Raw genomic sequence first — 22,372 nt, 5'->3', positions numbered from 1 at the left:
TAAATACACAAAATTAAAATTATACATAAATATATTTTTATACTATAAATATTATAAAATATTAACCCCTTACAATGAAAATCTGCAGCTGAGCTGCAGATTTGTTTTTCACCATAAGGGGCTAATTATTTTTATTTAACCCCTTCATGACAGCGTAGTTCAAAGTATGTCGCTGTCCCTAAGTGTGACAGTTAGTGACACTTAATGACAGTGACATTGTAGACCACCTAACCACTATTAGTTTTTAGAGAAAAAAAATAAAATGTTAGCTTGTAGTTTTAGGCCTCATTCACACAGCTTAGAGTCGGCCCGTACAGATCCATGCGGCATGCATGCACGGCTGAATCGGGCCATTCCCGGGAAGGACAGGTGCTGCGTGTGATTGTACACCCCAGCCTGTTCTTCCCTATTGGAGGACACGCCTGTTCGCCGCCGTACGCTCCCCCAAACTGCACATCCCTGTGGGTGCGGTGTCTGCGCTCGGATGCAGACAGGATCTATCCTGTCTGTATACGAGTACAGACGCTCGCACCTGCATGGATGTGCAGCTCAGGTGAGCATCCTGCCACGGAGGAGAAAAACAGAGGGAGGGACTCAACAAGTGACACTGGCGGCACCAGCAGGGAGCCACAAGTCCACTGTTAATAATGTGCCCGGGTGTGAACCCGGTGTTCTATCAAAGTTTGTGACTAGGTTGGAATGTGTGACCGGTCACATGGTCACACATTTTAACGTAATCCCACCCAGTTTTTTTTGGCGATGAAATCTGTAACCGGCAATAGGTCTCACATTCTACAAAGTTGGATAGAAGTGAGCTGTCCCAGGGCAGATCGGTTCTCCTGCATATACCATTTGCGCTGCCGATCTGCCCTGGAAGAGCTTACAAAGCGTTGTAATGCTTGACCTAATGGGTGGTCACACATTCCACCGCCAAAAAACTGGGCGGGATTATGTTAAAATGTGTGACCACGTGACCGGTCACACATTCTAACGTATTCACAAATGTTGGTAGAACACTGGACTGTCCAGGTGAATCCTGGATGGTGGCAACCCTAGAGACTTTGCATGTCTCTGCGGCAAAAAAATACATCCCTCTGCCCGCCCCCGCAATTTTTTATTTTACTAACTGTATTTATTAACTGTTTCCACCAGCCACACATCTACCACAATGTCCCATTCCTGGAACACAAGGAGGGGAATTTATCAAAACTGGAGCAGACACAATGTGGAGCAGTTGCCCATGGCAACCAATCAGCATCTCTCTTCAGTTTGCTCAGTTGAGATTTGAAAATGAGAGAGAGAAGCTGATTAATTGCCATGAGCAAGTGCTCCAGATTTTGTCTGCTCCAGTTTTGATAGATTCCCACCAAGGGATCGCATATATATTGTTTCCTTGCGTTCTGGGTAGGAGGGGGCGTGGCAGTGCCATTCAAGTCAATGGCACTGCAGACATGCCCCCCCACCCCCGCCCACAGTACGATCGGCCGCACAGGAACGTGCGGTAATAAAACGCCCTGCGTTCCAGTGCGGTGGGATCGCAAAAAATAGTGCAAGCACGTTTTTTTGCAATCCCACCGCATTGGAATGCAGGGCCTTTTTTTTACCGCACGTAACTGTGCGGCTGATGCAGTCAAAACATGCAGTCAAGACCACATACAGTCCTAGCAAATAGGGACAGAGCACAGCCAAAACACACAGAGAATAAATATAGCACCCAGCAACAGAGTCCATGCAGATACAGACAGGGCACACACATGCAAACCACATACAATAACAGTACACATGGAGCAAAGCACCAACATAACAACTCCATCAGAGCACACACACAACATGCAAGGACAGATCACACACACAGCAAACAAAAGACACAACACATACAGTAGGCAAGTCAGGCCACACATAGATCACACAGAAACAGGCACAATCAGACTAGCAGTTAGAGGACACACAAAAACAGATGTCTTCTGCATGTGAGAAACCAATCCTGACTTGCTGTGTAAGGACTTGTTTGGTGCTGCCCTGGAATGTAAGAGCAAGGTAACCTCAGCTGTGTTCCCCAAGATGCATTAGGATACTTCTTGATGGAGAATGAAAGCAATTTCTGTAATAAATAGGACAATGTATATGGTACATTCAGAGTGTGAGTGCACACATAGTGTAATGTCCCCAGTAATGAGCTCTGGAGTAATATATAAGACCACGTTGAATGAGTACAATGTGACCATGAAAGTTAGAACCTATTTTCTTGTCTTACCAATAGAGGTGTGTGAATCGCTATTTGGACTTTCATCTACTATTAGACAAAGTGTATTCCAAGGAAAGACTGAGGTCAGGACTGGAGGCAGACAGCATTTGGGGGACAAGCTGAGGCCAGGACTAGAGGCACACAGACAGTATTCCAGGGACATGATACTGAGGCAGGAGCAGGATGCAAGATACTATGACAGGTACGGGATATACAGTACAAGACAAAATATTTAGAGACTTAAATAAAGCATCACTAACCAGTCCGAAAGCTTTGAGATGTGTTGCCTGGCTCATTAGTCCATAGCTGATGAAGTAGTCAGGGAAAGTTGCTGAGTGTATGTGGCCAGGCCCATTAGCCCACAACTGCCAAAGAGGTCTGGGAAAGGTGCAGTGGCAGCAAGCAACCTCAAGGAGGATCTGGGAGGCTGCAACATGTATAAGAGCATTATACATGCTCCTAACAATATGATTTTGTAAAACATGTTTTGTCCCCTTTTCCATGATTTCAGACAGTCTGGGCATGCATGTTAGATGAAGCAGACCCCTATCATAATATTGTGTAGCAGTTTAACACCTGCCGTTTCGCTCATTGTCTCTGTGTACCTATCCACTTAAGTCTCATATTCCAGTAATACACAATTAAGTTGTTTATAATCCCTGTTGTATTGTAATAAGCAGTGTGAAACCACCTTTGTAAAGCTGCACCTGAGACTCCATTTGAGCATCTGGCCTTCCATTCCAGTTATAGTTTCTGTGTAGCGCAGCCTTTATGTATTTTAGGCCAGTAGCACAAACAACATGGTTGAACATGTGAGTCTCCTCTGCCATACAGGGCAATACACAATTTGTATCTCTATTTACCAAATCTGAACATTACAGCATGCAAAGACACCTAGTGCAGTTAACAAAAAGAACAGATGAAACACCTATAGGTGTGAATGTGTAATGTTTCCCTAATTTTGCTATTGCACATAAACCAACCCCTCTAGGGCGTTGCAACAACAACATTAGTCATACCTCTTACCGGTAAGCAATGTTTGCTCAGTTGGAAGATGAGAATTAACTGTATAGTCATTGTTAGTTGTTGACCATGTGTTATGTGTAATGCTATGTAAAGGCAGTGACTAATGGGCAATAGCAAATTGTTGATAACATACAGAGCTAAATAAAGACACAGAGTTAAAACCAAATGCTGGAAATTGAAACCTCATTTAAAAGTGAAGTAAATCCACTACAGACTGGCTTCAGAAAAAGAAGAGTCAAGAGAGTCGTTCACATCAGACATCCCACAAATGTGTGTGAGCTGCAGGAAATTTGTAAAGAAGAATGGTCAAAAATGTCCTCCTGAACGTTGTGCAGGTCTGATCCAGAGCTGCCGAAACACTTGCTTGAAGTCATTGCTGCCAGAGGAGGTTCGACCAGCTATTAAAGATAGTCCTGGAGCAAAAGAAAAGAAAAATAGGCGGAAGGACTACATGACAGGGTGGATAGGGAACTCGGAAGTACCGGGTTAAGTTAGTGTTAAGGGGGGATGGTCACTTACCTGATTGGCCGGTTTCAAGAGTTGCAGGAGGGCCTCCTTAGTGGTCTGGAGGGGGGTGGAGTAGTACTGGTTCAGTCTGGATGGGTGTGGAGGGGCGTACAAGTGTGAGGTGTTCCCACTTGTCGCTGTGGCGGATTCTTCAGTAAAGAGGTCTAAGTCTTAGTTCTACAAGGTCTCTGCAGTTTCTCATATTTGTCCCTGAGTCGGTGTGTTGCGGCTAGGGACCAGAGTTTAAGTGGTTTGCAGAGACCAACAATCTCAGTAAAAAGGTGCCTTCACAGACCTCAGATATAGTTAGAGATATATATATTTATATTGTTTGTTATAAGTAAACGTGTTATTTATACACACCCTGTTTCACTTGAAATTTGTAATAAAAGGCTGCTACAGCCATTTTAACTCCAATCTCGAGTGTGGTGTCTTAATTGGGAGGTGGGGATTATTGGAGGGTGGTGGCATAGTAGCATGGGAGTTTGGGTGTAAAATTGTTATGGGACTATGTTCTACCTTGTCAAGTGATATTAAAGTGAAAAGGATTTTAAACTATTTCTAATGCTGATGAAATCACTGCCAATGATTGCTGCTTCTTGATGTTTTAAATTTTAGCTCCCTGCAGAATCACCTGGCTCCCTGAGCACTGGTCCTGATTTTCTGTTTTAGACTGCCTCCTTTCTCAATCAAGAGTGCTACGCAGACACCCTTCTGTGTGGGCTAGTAAGCTGTGTGTGTGTCCACAGACACAGCAAATCAAGCTACCGTGTTTCCCCAAAAATAAGACACTGTCTTATATTTTTTTTGCCCCCAAAAACCACACTAGGTCTTATTTTCAGAGGATGTCTTTTTTTTTTTAATGTGCAACAAAATGTACAACAATCTAAAGTTATTCATGTACAACAATCCAAAGTTATCTGGTATCACTCCGCCTGTCACAGTAACTGGGGCTATAGAGGAATATCGGCTAATGTGGCTCTGCTCCCTCCGCAGCCGCAGCCTTGGTTTCAACAGCGCCGGCTTCCTTTGCCACCAGGGACAGTGGTACCAGCGTTGCAGCAGTGGGGACATCAGACAGTGGACAGCGCGGTAAAGTACGGTACCATTTACCGGTACACATTACAGTCAAGTACCATTTACATTAAGCAGTGCCTTCAGGGTGACAGCAGTTGGTGAAGTATGGTACTGGAGTGCTCCCTGTCACTGCGCTGTCTAGAGGGAGTCTCCTGTCATCCCCTTAATACAGTATGTCGCCGCAGGCTGATACCATGTCTCCTGCAAGTTCCCCCTCATATGCTACCACCAAACTAGGTCTTATTTTCGGGGTAGGTCTTATATTACAGGAATCTTGAAAAATAGTGCTAGGTCTTACTTTCGGGGTAGGTCTTATTTTCGGGGAAACAGGGTACTCCCCTCCCCCCTGGCCCCATCTCCTCCTTTGAGAGAGCTGCACTCTGTGGCTGGGAACTAGAGGCTGAGAACAGGGGAGTTTTGTATTTGGTATTTACATATATTGGAGCTCATTGAGGAATGCTTGCTAGCAGTAAAGTAAGTTTTAAAATGCAGAGCATGTAGTACTACTTTAAGAGTCTTTGTTGCGATCTTGGAAGTTCTTTAAGTAATAATAACTTTACATTAAAATCAGCTAGAGGGGTCAGTGATGACTTGTTTTTAAGCTCTTTTACTGCTCGTTAAGAATATGTAAATAGTTCAATGTCCATGGCCTAGGCACATGTGCACTTTAACACATGGTGGCTGTTTTGTTGGTAGGCTCGTGGAACTGGTTGGTATATACTGTAAAATAATGGATATCTTTCTGTTGCTCCTTACAGAATTTGACTTTGAATTACAAAAACTGAAGGTGTTTTCCAAGGAATGTAAAGAAATAAGGGAATCACAAAATGGTGACGTATGCACTGTAGCAGAAACCACTGAGCAGGTGCTGGAAGAATTGAAAGAAAGCTACACCAAGTTTGCTGTGCTATCACAGAATGGTAGGCTTTTTCATAATATATGTATATATAATTAGAACCATTTCTGGGGCTTAGATGTTTAATTTGAATGTATTTTGGGGCCAAAACACACTCTCCCCTGCAGTGTGGTTCATTAAAATGTGCATTTAATTGGCACTGAAGCACTGACCTGTTTCTATGGAGAACATAAACGTGGTAACCTGCCAGCCATAAATATCAATGATATTTAACGATCCCCCGGTCGGCCACGCTACAGAGCCGCTGTCATCCAAAAACTGACAGGATGACAGCGGCTCCGATCACTATGCCGCTTGGCCATCCTGAATTGCGGCCAGCCGCCGCTCGCTTCCCCGTCCCCCCCGACCCTCCCGCCGGTGATTTTGTTACAGATCCCCGCTGCCACAGACCCTACAAGCAGCGGGGATCCATGGAGTCTCTCATCTCTCCCTGAGGTGTCTCCAGGGAGGGATGAGAGACTCCAGATGCCGGCGGCCGGCAGCAGCCTCTAGATAGGCAGAGCCAGCTGTCACTCATGCAGCTGAGCGGATCCCGTCATCTACGTCGGGATCCGCTCCGGCTGCGGCGTCTCAGTATACCGCGAGCTGTAGCTCGCGGTATACTGAGCCTAGGGTGACGGGACGGGAGCCTAGGGTGACGGGAGGATGCTAGTTTGTGACCCCATAGTTCTCCTTTAACGTGAACGTGTAAAAGCACTTTAAAACATGCCCTTATTCACATCTGTAGCTTTAGGCATTGTGCAGAAATTCATCTTCAAAGTTCACAACAGATGCACTAAATTGTGAGATCTTTTCCTATTACTCTTTTGCAACAGAATCTTTTCAGTCTGCCAGTTATCTAATGTAAAAGCACATCTGGTGTTTCTAAGCTGCTAGAAACCAACCGATAAGACTTTAGAGTCTTTGTTGTGATTCTGGAGGATATGTGAGAATGACTTACTTCACAGTACATGCAACTAGAGTGATCAAGGGATGGTTAACTCTAAAGCTAAACTCCATCTTTAAATATTCATATGTACTTACTTGGGTCCAGCTTGGCTCAGTGGAAGTATATATAAATAATCCGTGGCAAGACCACAGCTATTGCAGTGTATTAAAACACCTTCCAGTTTCCCCTGTGCTGTTAAAGGTGAAATATTGGGAGAGTAAAACACACTCTTCCCAACACTTAATGCCAGTAGAGGCAACAGCAGCTGTCCCACACCACTTCTATACTGAGTGCTGAGCAACCATGTGACTGCTAATTGCTCAGCTCATGGTCTCCTCCCTGCAGACAGCAGTGACCGTCAGTCATTGCTCCCTGCAGGTATTCCTTCCTCCCATCTCTGTTCCTCCAATGCTCACTCGGGGGACAGATGGTGAAGGGGTGGACACAGCTGGCTTTGGCTCTAGAGAGGAAGAGCCAGCTGTCAGTTTGGTAGAGAAGAATGTCACCAGCACACCAAAATCCTTTTAGGATAATCAATTGTTAATTTGATTGAACAGATTGTCAGTTGAAAAACAAGCGCTTTCGGGACCTCGCAGGGTCCCATCATCAGGCTCAACATCCACATAGGTTTTTCAACTGACAATCTGTTTAATAAAATTAACAATTGATTATCCTAAAATGATTTTCTTCTCTACCAAACTTATGTGATAGCGGTGCCATCCGCAGTCATTTCAACACCCATCCTTATAATTGGGATTTCGGGTAAGGAGTGCAACAAGTTCTTCTCTACAACCAGAGCCAGCTGTCAATCAGGCAGCTGGGTGGATCTCGACAATATTGTTGGGATCCTTCCTGGCTGAAGCCAGGCAGACAGGCTCTGCGCTGTCAGCATATATCAGGTAGTAGCCCACTATATGCTGACTTTGAGTCACAGGAGTACATTAATAAATGTACTCCTGTGACCCAAAAGAGAAGTAAAACCAAAAAAGGTTTGGCTTACATTTCCTTTAAAACACAGCTGTTGCTCACTCAGGCCATTCAGAGGACTGTATTTTAGAGGAATATATTTATTGAGGAAAATATTAGGCATTCTCTGAATGGCTGCTGTGCAGTGCAAGCAACTTGCTGTATTTTCACATCACATAGGAAGCCGCTCAGCATGATGGCTGTAGCAGGGATTTGGAAGGTGCTATAATACACTTTAGTAGCTGCAGCTACTATTACATGCTCCCCATGGCTGAACCAATGTAAGTATATATAAACTATAAAGATGGAGTTCAGGTTTAAAGCTCTTTTACTGCTTTTTAAGAAAATGTCAATATTTTAATGCCCATAGTCTGGGCAGAGATGCACTTTATAGATCTGAACTCTAACTGAATGACATTTAGTTTGATAGAGGATCACATTTTTCTTTTTGGCAATGTACAGTAAAGAGCAACAAAAGCATAATGCAGAAGTGTTTGTGTTTTAAGCTGGATTTATTTTTTTACTTAATTTTTGGGAATTTCTCCACAAGTGTCATGCTAGAGGCAAAAGGCAGCATTCTTCTGACACAGAGCCTGAGAATGTTCTTTAGGCTTTTTTTCCTCCTCACCAAGCACACCAAGCAAAGGAATGTGATGAAGCCCACCTCTAAACAACATGTCATCCTAAATAGGGCTGCAACTAATTATTTTCATAATCGATTAGTTGGCCTATTACTATTGGCTTATTCATTTTTGATTAATCAGATAAAAAAGAAAATACAATCCTTGATTTTAAATAAAATACACAAATGGGGTGTTACACACATAAAGTGTACTTCAAAATAAAACTGCACACTCAATTTTTTGCATTTGCACCACACTGGAAGGCACAGCATTGCGATACCTTTTCTGCAGCCCCAGCACTCACTGAAAAGGAAGAACTCAGTACAGAGGCTTCCTGTTCATCTCCAGTTTCTCCTCCCCGCACCGCCCTGACTCGGTCCTATCACCGCTCTCTCCTTCCCGCTGCACGCAGGATGGTGGATCAGCTCCATGTCCCTCCAATCCCTGCTGCCTCTGCCAATACACGTGGGGGAGAGCACCTCAGATTGGAGGGGACACTGACTGCAGCATGCAGTGGGCTCCCAGCATAGAGGAGAGTGCTGTGGAGTGATGGGAGCAGAGCCGATGTAGTGGCAGGGGGGAGGTTTGGGGGAGCTCTCCTTTGGGCACCTGCTGCAGGGGTCTGTGTCCGCTCTGATCCACGCTGGGGGCAACAGGGTTTGGAGGGGACAAAGAGCCGATGAAACATCGGCTTCCAGTGCGGATGAGAGAACTAGGGGATTCAGTTCGATTATTATCGATTTAGTTGGCTTCAGCCCTAATCCTAAACCATTTGCCTTGCAAAAAGAAAAGATGCAGATAACAAACCTGGATTTTTTACACTGTCTATCCTGTTATTTTAGGGAAAGGAAAAAGTTTCATCCTTAACCTTCTGTTGCTCATGACAGCTGACAGTCAAGAAGAATATTTGAGGAACAACAGAGATATGCTCCTACCACAGGTTTGTAGTATGAAAGCTGGCAGTTATTAAATATGTGTAGTTTTCCTAAAATGATTTAGTAAAATAACTTTACTCATAATAAGAAAAATACTTCCACTTTGTTGATTTAATGGCTGTCAAGTCATTTTCTACTGCTGTAGATACATGCTGAGAATTTCAGTAGCTTACCTTCCTCCCATGCTGGATTTCCAAGCTAGGGTTTTTGGTAGATTTTCATTATATTGTGACCACGCAAAGTATTATGGGGGCTCCCCTATTCCACACTCACCTGAAAGCTTCCCTAACTTTATTACAACTGCATCCAGCAGTTCCTCATCAGCTTTACACCTCTCAGCTATACTGACTACAAAGAGCGGACACAACCTCACCCAGCCTCACTCCTGGATATAGAGTATGTGGTGCTAGTGAAGTCTGCTGGAGAGGCTATGTGATCCAGGAGAAGTTTCCTGGGTGAGTCAAATGCTGGCAGTGGGTGAGGTACCCTCTGGGGCAGATGTGAGGTGCTCAGTCTAATGGCAGGTTAGGTGTTCACTAAACTGTGTGCATTGGTGTTTTATAAACAGCCTACACCAACTTCTACTCCCAGTAGGGAGATCATGATTGCTAGAATATGAGAAAGACATAACATACGGCTTGCAAAGCACATCACAGTGAAAAATGGACATGACTACATTGCCCTGAATATTGGTGTTAGCTTAAATGGATGTGGTTAAATAGTCTGAGCCTGTTCATAGTATAGACTGCAGATAGTTGCTACAGCCACAAAATATTTTGTAATTAATGTGCTTGAGAGGTTGGATGTCCAAGGAGGGTGCGCAAGAGTTTAACAGGCACAAATAAGCCTCTGGACAAAACATATAAAAAAAAAAACACTATGAGGGCTTAAAGAAGAATTTCATTAAAATGCTTGGGGGCTACGTAGCAACTAGCAACTTTTTAGACAATAAACATTTTGGACCATATAACATATGGCATACCATATAAACTGCAGGAGTAAGCCCTCCTTCCAGAAATTCACCCTCTAGTCCTCATATCAGCCTTTCCCTTTTAAAAGTTACCCCTTCTAGAGTTCTGGAGGTAAGCATAGAAGGAGGTAATGAGGTAGCTAGAGAGCAGAAGGTCTTGGGAGGAGCAAAGAGGGAGAATGGTTGGTGGCATCCTTAGTTAAGAAGGGGTGTGTTTTCTATATGTTTTGGAGGTGAAAGGAGGAAGATTTGGGTACTGTTTTGATGTGGGGCTGAAATTATATGTCAGAGTCCAGGATTAAATTAGTGATGCAAGAGTAGAGTTGCTCAGTGATTTACCGCAAGTGAAGATTATATGACATTATTATGAAGCCTGGCCTGGACTGTCATTCTTCCTATTGGGGGGGAGGATTTCTCTTGATCAAGAACTCCTGGTCACGTAAGTAAAGGGGCAGGGATAGTAGTGACATCATTGCCCAAATATGTCCACATGACTGTATTTAGTCCATGATGTCACCACTATCCCTGCCTCTTTCCTTATATTACAGATGACAGCTCGTTGGTACATGCCCTCCAGGGTACTGGCCAGTTCCCCAAGCACTTTGTAAATCACTTGCCTATTAGCCTAGATTTGGCTCCTTTTGACTTCAGTGGGGTTCAGATTCTGCACTAGAACTTTTATTTTGCCAAACCCTCCCCAAACCGAAGCTTATCATTATCAAAAAACAGAAAGGGGTGTTAGAGAAGTTGCAAGGATTGCATAGGTGGGAAAGCAGTAGGTCAAGAGTATTGACGTCAGAATAAGAAAGTTTATCCATTGTGTTAGGTGAAAAGAGGAGGTTAGTTTAAATAGTTGAGAGGTGTAACAGAAGTAGAAGGAATAACACAAAGAAGATCTACAGCAGTGTTTCAATAACCAATCTTTCCTTGTCCAGTTACTGAAACACTGCTACAGATCTCGTTTATGTTATTCCCAATGAGCCAGAGAGAAGAAGAGAGAGACAGCAGCATGGAGTGGAGGGAGGGGGAACGGAAGATGGAGCTGTACTGTCTGTGTTATTACCTATGTATATGTGCCAAGACAGCAGCATGGAGGGTAGTCGGGGATGGAGCTACAGGGGTGACTCGACATATATAATCTTTGAGAAGAGACAATATCCCAGAAGTCGGTGATAGCAGAGGCACCCAGAAACAAGACCATAAGCATCTAGATGGTTCTTCAAATAGTAAGTATTTATTGGATGATCAATCGATATATGTTGATTTATTATATTTATAATTGAAATGCCTACTAATTGGAGAACCACCATGACTACCTAGATGCTCATGTTCTTGTTTCTGGGCACCTCTGCTATTGCTGACTTTTGGGGTATTTTTCTCCTGCCTGCCACAACAAATATTACAGGACTCCCTACCCATCAAGCCAGGAACCTGTCAAACACCCCGACAAGCATTGATCGTAACCACACCTGAAATCTGACAACTAAAAAGACATCCTGTGTGCGGGGACAGGTATATTCTCTGCATGCCTTCTTTGCCTGGTTGCCTGATATCCCTAATGGGATGTCCAGCAACCACACCTTTGTGAGTATTTTTTTTTCCTACTATCTCCTACCAAAATGGAATTTCACCATACCATATAAACTATTACACTAAATAAGTTCTCTCCTGGGACTTCTGGCCCTACTTTTCTTCCCCTTTTTCTGGAGTTTATTCCTTTTCCAATCTTTGATGGGATATGCCCTGAGCTGCTGTGCCTGGGCAGGTATTCATGAACACGCAGCACATCCTACAGGCCGTTGTCGCTCAATGGGAGAAAAGAAGAGTGGGGAGGATCCCAACAATATTGTCAGGATCACTTCTCAGCACAGAACTAAGCCCCACCCACAGAATATTACATTGAATTGCAAGCTTATGGTGGATTTTTGATAACAGGAGTACATTGCAAAATGTACTTCTGTATTATTAGGAAACTAAAAATGCAAAAAAGGTGTACCCAATATTTCACTTTAAAGTTAGAAGTGCGGCTGTGCGATAGCACAGGCTTCATGTTGATCTCAGGAAACACTCCAGTTTCCTCATGTTTGTCTCATCAGACTCTAGTTTCCTGATTAACAGCTGTCACGTACCTTGGTGTGAGCCTGAAGTGACGAGGAAGGCCTTCCCTTGCAGCTCTCGTCTGAGCCCCACTGGAGATGAAACAGTAGTTGTGCAGACAGAGAGGGGCACGAGTGCCTGTGCCTAAGGCAGATCAGAAGACACTGGTGTGAGGAGCTGAAGCATGGTCAGGAACAAGCCAGATCGGTTATGTGCTGTCAGCGTGGTACAAAAGCAGGAGACAGAAGCGAAGTCAGGACCAGGCCGGGTCATACACTTGCGAGCAGAATGCTACCAGATCAGGAGGCAGAAGATTGGTCAGGGACGAGCCGAGGTCACAAGGCAGGCAGCAAGCAGACAGAGTCAGGAATCAAGCTGGGTCAAATAGATATCAGGAACAGAATCACAGATGCAGAGTACAGCTGAAGATCTCTCAGCAAGCTGCAGATGCAGGAGCCATCTTTAAATAGCCCGCCTGGTGCCAAAGACAGGCGTGTGCACGCTACTTGCGTGTGCAGGTTGTTGCGTGTGCACATGGTTTTTACGCATGCGCATTACTAGCACCGCAGCGCCGAATACGCGCGTGCGCATAGTTTCGTGCAGCGATCCGGGCAGAAGCTGTACTATGGGTGCTGACTGATGTACCCCAACAACAGCTTTATGAATCTATCTTTTCAGCTGTCACCAACAATAAAAAAAGATGCTAATAAGAACTATGTGCATTTGGTGTGCATGGTGTAAGGTACAAGAAAATAAGTTTGAATGAGGTGCACAGATAACGTGTACATGAATAACTCCAGATTTCTGGAGTAAATGTGATTGTAAACTTTCAGAAATGGAAAACTGTTTAAGTCCTACAGAAGTAACTATAAAATCACTAGTCAGAGATGATGTCTTCCTTCGTCCTTGTGAGATTTAAGAATAGACTTGCAATTCAGCAACCATTAAGAAATAATTATCTTAAAAATGTTTCAAAAGCAAAACAATTCAGCTTCTCTCCTAGAAAACAGATGGTTAGAAACATCAATAAAAAACATGTCCACAGCAAGTAGTTATAAACATTTATTTTTTAAGTACACTTTTCTAATATCAAAGCATATTAATGAGCTCATATCAATGTAATAGCATTTTTCACTTAAACTAAACATTATTTAGGTTTTCCTAAAGGGCGTCCAAAAAGACTTAAAATAAGACTCAAAATAACTGTGATCACATTATTCATCATTCATAATAATAACAACACCACATTAATTAAACAATTTTCTCTCTAAGAGAACAGGTGTCCATAACTTTTAAAAATGTACAGATCAGGACGTTACTTCGCAATTACCTTTCCCTGCACACTCACAATTTTGGAAGAAGGGAGGGGAAGTGGCTGCAGCTGTGACAGTATGAGACAAACTCCAACTCAAGCAAACAACATCATGTAGTTTTTGTAACTCCTACTACATTATTTGCCACATTTCCCATTGTTTCTGCTTTTGCCAGCAACCTGACGATAGGTGGGACCCAAGAGATGCTGGACCACGAGCTCTTCTACACCATTGGGCTGCGTACCAACAGCCTCAGCAGTAAAATCAATAACTTAACTGTTCTAGCTGACTGGGGCGTCCCCTCCCAGAGTCGCAATTGGCTAAGTTCTTTACTAACTACCTACCCCAAAGAACATACAGCAGACACTGCGCTTTTTACCCACTCAAGAGCTCATCACAGTATGTACAGTCGCTTCTTGACCTTGTAGAGCTCATCATGGCATGTACAGTCACTTCAGCGAGCAAGCACTCTTTTCTTGCTTTTTAACAGCTCAAAACGGCATATATCACCTTAACCACTTAGACATGCCTTCCAGAACATGGTACCTCAAAGCAAACCCATTTATAAATATACTGTTGTCTGTCAGGGCAAGAACAGAAAGCATATTGCAAAAATTAGCTCTTGTGCCCTGCTCCAGCCAACCAGATCAAACCCTGCACAGTAGTGAAAGAAAGAAATTTTTTGAATACTTCATACTAGCGCTGGTGATGATTCATTCCCTCCTGGTATGGGGAGACTGGTGGCAGGACCAGGGACAGAGAGACATGGGTCGGGTCACCACTGTTAAGTAGAGCCTTTGAATACAGGGCATCCACTCCAGATCCAGTATAGTCTTTGTATGGCTTACTGATATGCGATGCATCAGATCACAAAGCTTTGTGACAGAGTGATACATCTCAAAGATGTGTCATAACCTTGCATTATATTAAGTAACAAGGTAATAGGTGTAGTGCATAATAAAAAGTGATATATAAAAATAACATGTACGTGGTGGAGTACAAATCTTATATTCATTCTCATCACCCTCAGGAAACAACAGAAGCTTGAACAAACCAACTAATTAGGACATAGTTTATAATCACAGAATAAAATAACTTTTAAAACCCAGATCAGGCTTTAGGATTCCATCTTAGTTTTGGATTCCATTTTGTTCTCATCCTAACATTAGTTAGCAAGTTTCGTAGACGTTGTAAACTTTTAATTTGGGACAGTAGGAAATAGCAAAGCAAATAACCCTTCTCACATTATTAAAGTGACACTAAACTCAGGAGTTAAATCTTAAAATGCATTCAAGTACCCTAACTATTAACAGAAATGTGACGTACCCGTATTTTTCCATGTATAAGACTCTACTTTTTCATTAAAATGTTTACCTAAAAATAGAGGGGCATCTTATACACGGGGACTGAGAGGAGAACCGCGGTTGCGAAACTGCCGAAAGTGCCGATACCACTGCAAACTACCGTAGCCTCACGAGTGAAACTTCGGATTGCAAAGACAAGATAAGTTTTCCTCCAATCATAAATCTTTTGTACCTGACGTCAGCTGGGGAGAGTGGCTCTGTAATCCGCCCTCCCAGCAACAGCTGACGTCAGGTACAACAGATTTATGATTGGAGGAAAACTGTTGTCTTGTCTCTGTAATCCGATCATAAATCTTTTGTACCTGACGTCAGCCGGCGCTCAGGAGAGCGTGTAGCCAGTGCCCAGAGCTGTAATGTCGGAGCATAACGTGATTGAGCTAAGTGTGATGCATTATACCGTTTAAAATATTGATTTTGGAATTTTGGGTAAGAAAAGTTGGGGGCGTCTTATAGACGGAAAAATACGGTATTTATGTATCACTCGGCTGTAGATCCTCAAATCATCTCTGAATTGGTGCTGGCACTGTCCTTCCTTCTGGAGGGTGGCTAGTTTTGTTCCCCATGGTCCCTGTGTGTAGTGTAAAGTTGCCACCACCCAAGCTCACTTCCGTAATAGACTATAACTTCAATACAAATTAGTAAACTAAACGTGAGATTGTAGTCCATCATGGGAGCAAGCTTGGAGTGGTGGCTACTTTACAACATACACAGGGACTATGGGGAACAAAAGTAGCCACCCTCCAGAAGGAAGGACATGATTTGAGGATCTACAGCCGAGTGATACACAAATAAGATACATTTTTGTTATTAGTTAAGGTACTTAAATGCATTTTTAAGATATAACTATTGAGTTTAATGTCACTTTAAATGTCATCTGCTTCTAGAGCTTGACACTATGCCACATATATTTAGTCTCTATAGGATAATATGCATTCAAAATGTTGTTAAATAACGCCAAAACATTTCTATTTAAATCTATAGATGATTTTAAGAGAAATATTTTTTCTATGTTCTGTAAGCGTCTGTGATTGTATCCAACTGCATCTTTTTTTGTCAGTCTACTTTCTAATTTGAAATAAAAGACTTTTGAAAAAATTGGTTTGTCCCTTTTTACATGATTCCAGACATTTCATGCTTGCATGTAAAGTAAAGTAAACCCTTTTTTGATATAATATTATATATCGATACATAATATAATGCTACAATTTGCTGTTGTAATAATAGTCTTGTGTCGTAGTTTAGAACCTGTTATCTGACTAATTTTCTCTGTGTACCTCAAGTCTGACTCCTGTCTTATTTAAGTAATACACAAATATGCTGTTTACCATGTGACGTTACACTCATGTTTCACTCCACTAATATAGATGTTTACCATCCTTTTGTATTGTAATAAGCATTGCAAAACCACCATTTTACAGCTGCACCTAAGACTCAGTTTAGGCATTTTGCCATCCATTCCAGGTACTTTTTCTGGCATGACTGAACAAGTGAATCTGCTCTGTCATATAGGGAAAAACACAATTTGTAGCTCTATTTACCAATCATTACATTACAGCACACAATGACAAAGGCAGCTAATGCAATTAACAAAGGCAGGTGGTTGTGAATGTGTAATGTTTGCATACCTTTGCCATTGGTATTAACTTAATAGGTCCTAATAGGGTATGGCACCAACAACATTATTCATACCTCTTACTGGGAAGCAATGTTTGCTCAATTGGAAGATAAAAATAATTGTATAATCATAAGTTGATGACCATGTTCTATGTGTAATGCTGTGTAAAGGCGGTGAATAATGGGCGATAACAAATTGTTAACACCATACAGAGCTAAATAAACACACAGGTAAAGACAAATGAACATGTTATGGTGAAAAAAAGTGCACAGGCAATGAAAATGGTTTCAACTGCTTCGGTGCAAAGTTTGCAAATGGTTGAAAATGTCTGTGATATGCTTTTTAATTTGCTTCATTTCAGAGCTGAATTGCATTATTTGTGCCACCATTTCCTGTGTTGTAAGGCTGTTGTGTTGCACTAATTAGAAAGAGAAACACAAAATAACATGTTGACTGCAGTGTTTTCAATAAAAGTGTGTGTAAACAAAAAAAAACAAAAATGAAATCTACACATACCTCCCCTCTTTTATTTGTTGTATGTGCAAAGAGAAGCATAAAATGATATATACATGATACATCCATCTTATCATATATACATGATAAGATGGAGGGTGCATACTCAAGGAACATGGAAAAGAACACAATACTGAGACATGGCACACATAAAGAAATTAAGCAGGAGCAGTGAAAGATGCTTGCCAGAAAAACAGCAGTACAAGAAAAGCAAGAGGCTACCAGAGCAATGAAATAGATTAATCTCTGTGTGGCAGAAGATACAGGATACATGTAAGAAAAGAACATGGCACATGGAATCCATAAAACAGTTATCAGTCTGCACCACTGCAAGTTGCTTGTTATGGAAGTTCCGTGGAACACATACAAATTAAAAGAAAATGCAGAACCAGAAAATGAACACTTAGGGGTCTATTCACAAAGCAGCCGAAGGATCTAGCCGTAGCTTGGCTGATCCTTCGGCTAGGACCCCTTCGGATCAGGGCTGCTGTACGGGCTATTCACTATAGCCCGTACAGCTCCCGAACTTGGCCGAGCGGCTCAGTCGAGCCGAACGCATATGCCTCGGCTCATGGCCGGCCGACAGCCTGCTTCTGACAGCTGGGCGTAGCCAGCCGTGATCTTACGGCTGGCTCCGGCCACTTGCAGAGAGATCAGCATCCCTGGTTACCAGCTAACCAGGGACACTGATCTCCAGACAGCCTAACTCTTCCGGGTGCTCCGGGAGTCTCCCACTCCCGTCCGCCAAGGACAGAAACACTGCTTTCTCTTTATTTTTTCTTTATTCTGACACGGAGCCATGTCAGGTCACGAAGGATCCCCTTCAACAAGTGAAAGTGCAGGTTAAAAAGTACAGATATATATATACACACCAATACATGTGAGCAAACCATGTGTGGAAATGTAACGCCTATACAACATGCTGCGCTCCAAGGAAAAAGTGATGACTTTCAGGATCTGATGCAAACACTCCAGTCAGAGTATAGTGGCAAGTTTCTTCACTTCAAGCAGTCGCCTTTCCTATAAGGCAAGTGTGCCTTGGATTCCCCCAGGACTTGGGCTATATACTCTGACTGAATGTCGCAAGTGGTCTCATGTGCGAAGCAGTACCACTGACTAGTGACGAGATGCAAGAACTAAACAGAAAAAAGGATAAAAGACATGAAGAAGTAACAAAATACAATGCAGGTACAGGATTCAAGTTACAAGGCAGGTACAGGATTCAAGATACAAGGCAGGTACTGACTGAGATATGTGTAGTAACAACAAGCTACCACCGGAGGGAGCTGTGAGGTTGCAACAGGCATAGGAGCATTAGACATGCTCCTAACAATGACTTTATTGCCTTTGATTGCTTAGCAGCTAAGAAACCATGAAAAATGTCTGAAGCACAAATTGGATGTGGGCAACTTTGCCCTTTCTTTTCGTGACAACAGCCCGGGCTTCCTAGAGCCTCGGGCGGATGGGGAGTGTCTGCCTCACGGCTCATGGACGCCGTAGGGGGAGGATACGAACGAACTAACATGTTTGGGCAATAATTTGGCCAAGTGATTGTGCAGATATCCCAGTAGAAAATGTGAAGTTGTCCAAGCTTCTGTTGCCAGAAACCACAATGTAGCTATAAAGCTTTGCTCTGTGCTTTTGGCCTTTCTCATCATTGTTTCCTTCTTGATTGGAAAGAAACTCATTTAGGAGATCCTGAAAGCTTTCCTCTGACATACACAAATAGTTGCAGAAATGATGTGGATTTTTTTCCACCAATTTATGAAACAGTTCCATGTGGGAGATCTTGTTGTAAATATTTAGCCATTTCCTTGGTCCAGATACACAGCTTTTTGGTCTTCTTCTGTCTTCTGCAATGCCAATAATCCAAGCATTACCACAACTATTGTAGAACTTTCATTTTGCTATGGAACGATATGAATTCAGCTGTCAATAGGGTGTTATTGCAGATTTTGGAGTAGAGCACTATAGCGCGGATAATCATTTGTTTTGATATGTCTGCAACAACTAAGGAATTTGACATGAACGAACAAACGTTCCAATAAGTACAGTAGCAGGAGTGAGTGAAATAAAGAGGGTCACATGCATAATTAAACATTACATCAGTTCTAGGCATGTGTACCAGCAAAAAATTTGTTTCGTTTTGTTATGATTCCGATTTTGCGTTATTTTGTTTTTCGGGATTCGGGCCCGAAAGTCAATTAGTTTCGGGATTCGGACGAAATTCGCTACCGCTAGTCTGTACAAATTTTAATTTTTTTTCCTCAAATGTCACTTTGCTGCAACGAACCAAAGTTCGTACAGACTACCACTAACGAATTTAGGAATCGGAAATTCGGATTCCTTTGCATTCGTTATATTTGTAATTCGGAATTCGGATACATCCGAATCTCCGAAATTTTGTCTGAATTTCGATTTGTAACTAAATGAATCGCACATGTCTAATCAGTTCCATACATTACAGAGATCAAATATTAAAATATCAAAACCTTCACTTTCCCACCAAAACTATATTTCTGAGCGCTTTTGCACAAAATCTGTTGATTAATTGATGGTGCTATTTTTTTCTGATTAATAAATATTCAGAAATCCCCTATAAACGCTTTAACCAAATTCTACCTGTGTATGCCCAGTTTAAGTCTATCTCATAAAAAGACAATATTAACTTATCTTTTATGATTTATTTTACAGGGCTTTCCAGATAACGTGCAATGGGAAACACTTGCAGAACCTATTCCTCCAAGTCTTCCAGATGCGGTAACTGATTACTGTTACTGATATTTCATTTACCATACCACATTGAAATGGAATCACCCAGCCAGTAAAACATTACAGCAGTATCAGATGGGATCTATTTGAAAGACAAAGTTTTCTTAAGGCAGAACTCTTGTCATCATATGCATGTTGAATAAAATGGAAGCCCGCCTTAAATCAACATCAGCCAGGACCGGACTCCCATTTCGGGTGCCTGTAGGCACCAATGGAAATCTGTTTAGCCTGATCTGGAGCCCTTGTTACTGTTGTAGAGTAAGTGTTTTACTAGCAGAATCAGCAGGCTTAAAAGAAGAACTATGAGGTGAGTGAAAATCACTAATCCTCATAGTTCGAGCCGACGTGTGACAATGCAACTGTCACACGTTGGCTCAATAGATCGGGAAGTGAGCGAACACATATCGTCGCCCTCTAACTTCTCGATCATCTCACTGCAGAGAGCCTTGTACAGCCCCCCAACTCATACAGCTGGGTGGATTTCGACAGTAATGGCAGCGGTCTCAGTATACCGCGAGCTGTTTAAATGGGCCTGATGCCATTGGTCAATGAGGGGTTAAAGACCTAGAAACCAATCTGTACAATTAACTGCATTTGTGATAGGCATTATTGATGTTTAACCTGCACAAAATAGAACACAGATGAGTTATGGTGAGCTATTACAAATAGCTAGGAATCAAACAGGTGTGGCTTAAAACAGACCTGGCACTAAAAAGCAAGGTGCATTTAATATATCTTGGCCCCCTTCTCCATAGTGAATAGCAGCTTTAAAGAAAAACTGAAGGAGAAATGAAACTGTCACAGGTTGGCTCAGTAGATCGGGAAGTGAGCGAACACATACCGGCGCTCGCTCACTTCTCGATCCTGTCACTGCAGAGAGCCGTGACAGGGGAGGGACTGGATTCCCCCTCCCCTGTCTGATCCTCCAGCGCTGACTGGCGGAACGGATGGGGAGGGGGCGGGTACAGCTGGCTCTGCCTCTAGATAGGCAGAGCCAACTGTCACTCATGCAGCTGGGTGGATCCAGACATAATTGTCGGGATCCGTTTCAGCTGCGGCGTCTCAGTATACCGCGAGCAGTAGCTCGCGGTATACTGAGCTTTGGGTGACGGGAGGATGCTAGTTTGTGTCCTCCCGTTACCCTTTGGAGAACTATGGGGAAAAGCCCTGACCCCATAGTTCTCCTTTAAAGTATAGTTACCCTTTTTACTGCAGGGTCTACTTTAAATAACATGGTTGCATTCTAAGAAGTAATAGCAGTAAGCCATAGCGGATTGTTGATATTTAAAGTAGATCTACACCACTACTGGGTGTTATTCAGTTTGCTAACGCATTGTGTATCATAAATATTTGTTATACATTTTTTAAATACTGGTTTCTACTTTTTTCATCCTATTTTGTATCTCCTTGTTTCTCTGGCCTCTTTCTGTACACTTCTGGTGTACATGCATTTGCTTCAGTGTTGGCTGCACATCACTGCTTTGAACTGGCTTACTGTTTGTGTCAACATGGCCACCTTCCAGCTGGGTATACACTAGGGATGTCCAGATACCAATTTTTCAAGACCAAGTGCAAGTACTTCCCTTCATGTACTTGCCGATACCAATAACGGATACTTTTTCTTAAAGGGACAGGTTTTTAAAAAAAAACAAAAACAATACAGACTAATGGCCAATTTCTTTATGATTATGAAGAACTTTAATTTGGACTGTTTTAGAACAATAAAACATTTTTATTTGCTTTCACACATACAAATCCGATCATGCATCTGCCTTTGGGATCATTTAACCTATTCATGTTTTCATACCCTTTCGTGTGGGACTGCCCGGGTGGTATTGTGGTGGGAAACCACGCGATCTGCCTGGCGCGAATGGAGTGCCAATAGAAAATAATGGCACTGCCAGCGCGATCGGCAGTGGTGTGCGATTCCGTGACCGCCCAGCCATCCGCTCGGTTTTCGTGCACAATGACCGGTCGGTCATGGATCTCACACCACCGCGATCGCACTGGCAGTGTCATTATTTTCTAATGGCACCCCAGTCGTGCCAGGCAGATTGTGCGGTTTCCCACCGCAATAACGCCCTGCCCGTGCAGTTGCACACAATCGCGGTTGAAAACACTGCACGTTTTTTGCATGCAGGGGGCAGTGGGGATGGTTTTCATTTTTTCAATTTTTATTTACTTTGTAAAATGTTTTACCTTTCATTTATTTTATTATTTTTACTGTATCACCATTTTATTTACATTTTTATTTAGTTACATTTTTAAGTAGTTATTATATGTATTTACTTTTTTATTTTAGTATTTTTTACTTTCTTTAACTTTTTTTTCACTTAACTTTATTACTACCACACAGGGGCTAACAATCCACTGTGTGATAGCATTTGGAGGTGACAGGTACTCTTTATTGACCCTGTCACCTCCAACACAGGAGTTCTAGCACGGCACTGTGCTAGAACTCCTGTGACAGAAACGAGCAGCGGTCGGGAACAGAGCCTGTCACAC

The 22,372-nt window shown here is 42.6% G+C and overlaps 1 protein-coding gene across 1 annotated transcript in view; it reads left to right on the top strand.

Annotated features, from left to right (window-relative positions):
• LOC108793577 overlaps positions 1–22,372 on the top strand; it is a 50,542-nt gene that overhangs the window by 5,082 nt on the left and 23,088 nt on the right. Inside the window, exons 2-3 of the mRNA XM_018564562.1 lie at positions 5,614–5,775; positions 9,131–9,228. Of these exons, the coding sequence (XP_018420064.1) occupies positions 5,614–5,775; positions 9,131–9,228 (260 nt within the window). The remainder of the gene's footprint in view (positions 1–5,613; positions 5,776–9,130; positions 9,229–22,372) is intronic.

This window comes from Nanorana parkeri, unplaced genomic scaffold, assembly GCF_000935625.1.
Source record: "Nanorana parkeri isolate BGI_ZX_2015 unplaced genomic scaffold, ASM93562v1 scaffold760, whole genome shotgun sequence".
Taxonomy (NCBI): Eukaryota; Metazoa; Chordata; class Amphibia; order Anura; family Dicroglossidae; genus Nanorana; species Nanorana parkeri.
This window is presented reverse-complemented; position numbering and strand designations above follow the sequence as displayed.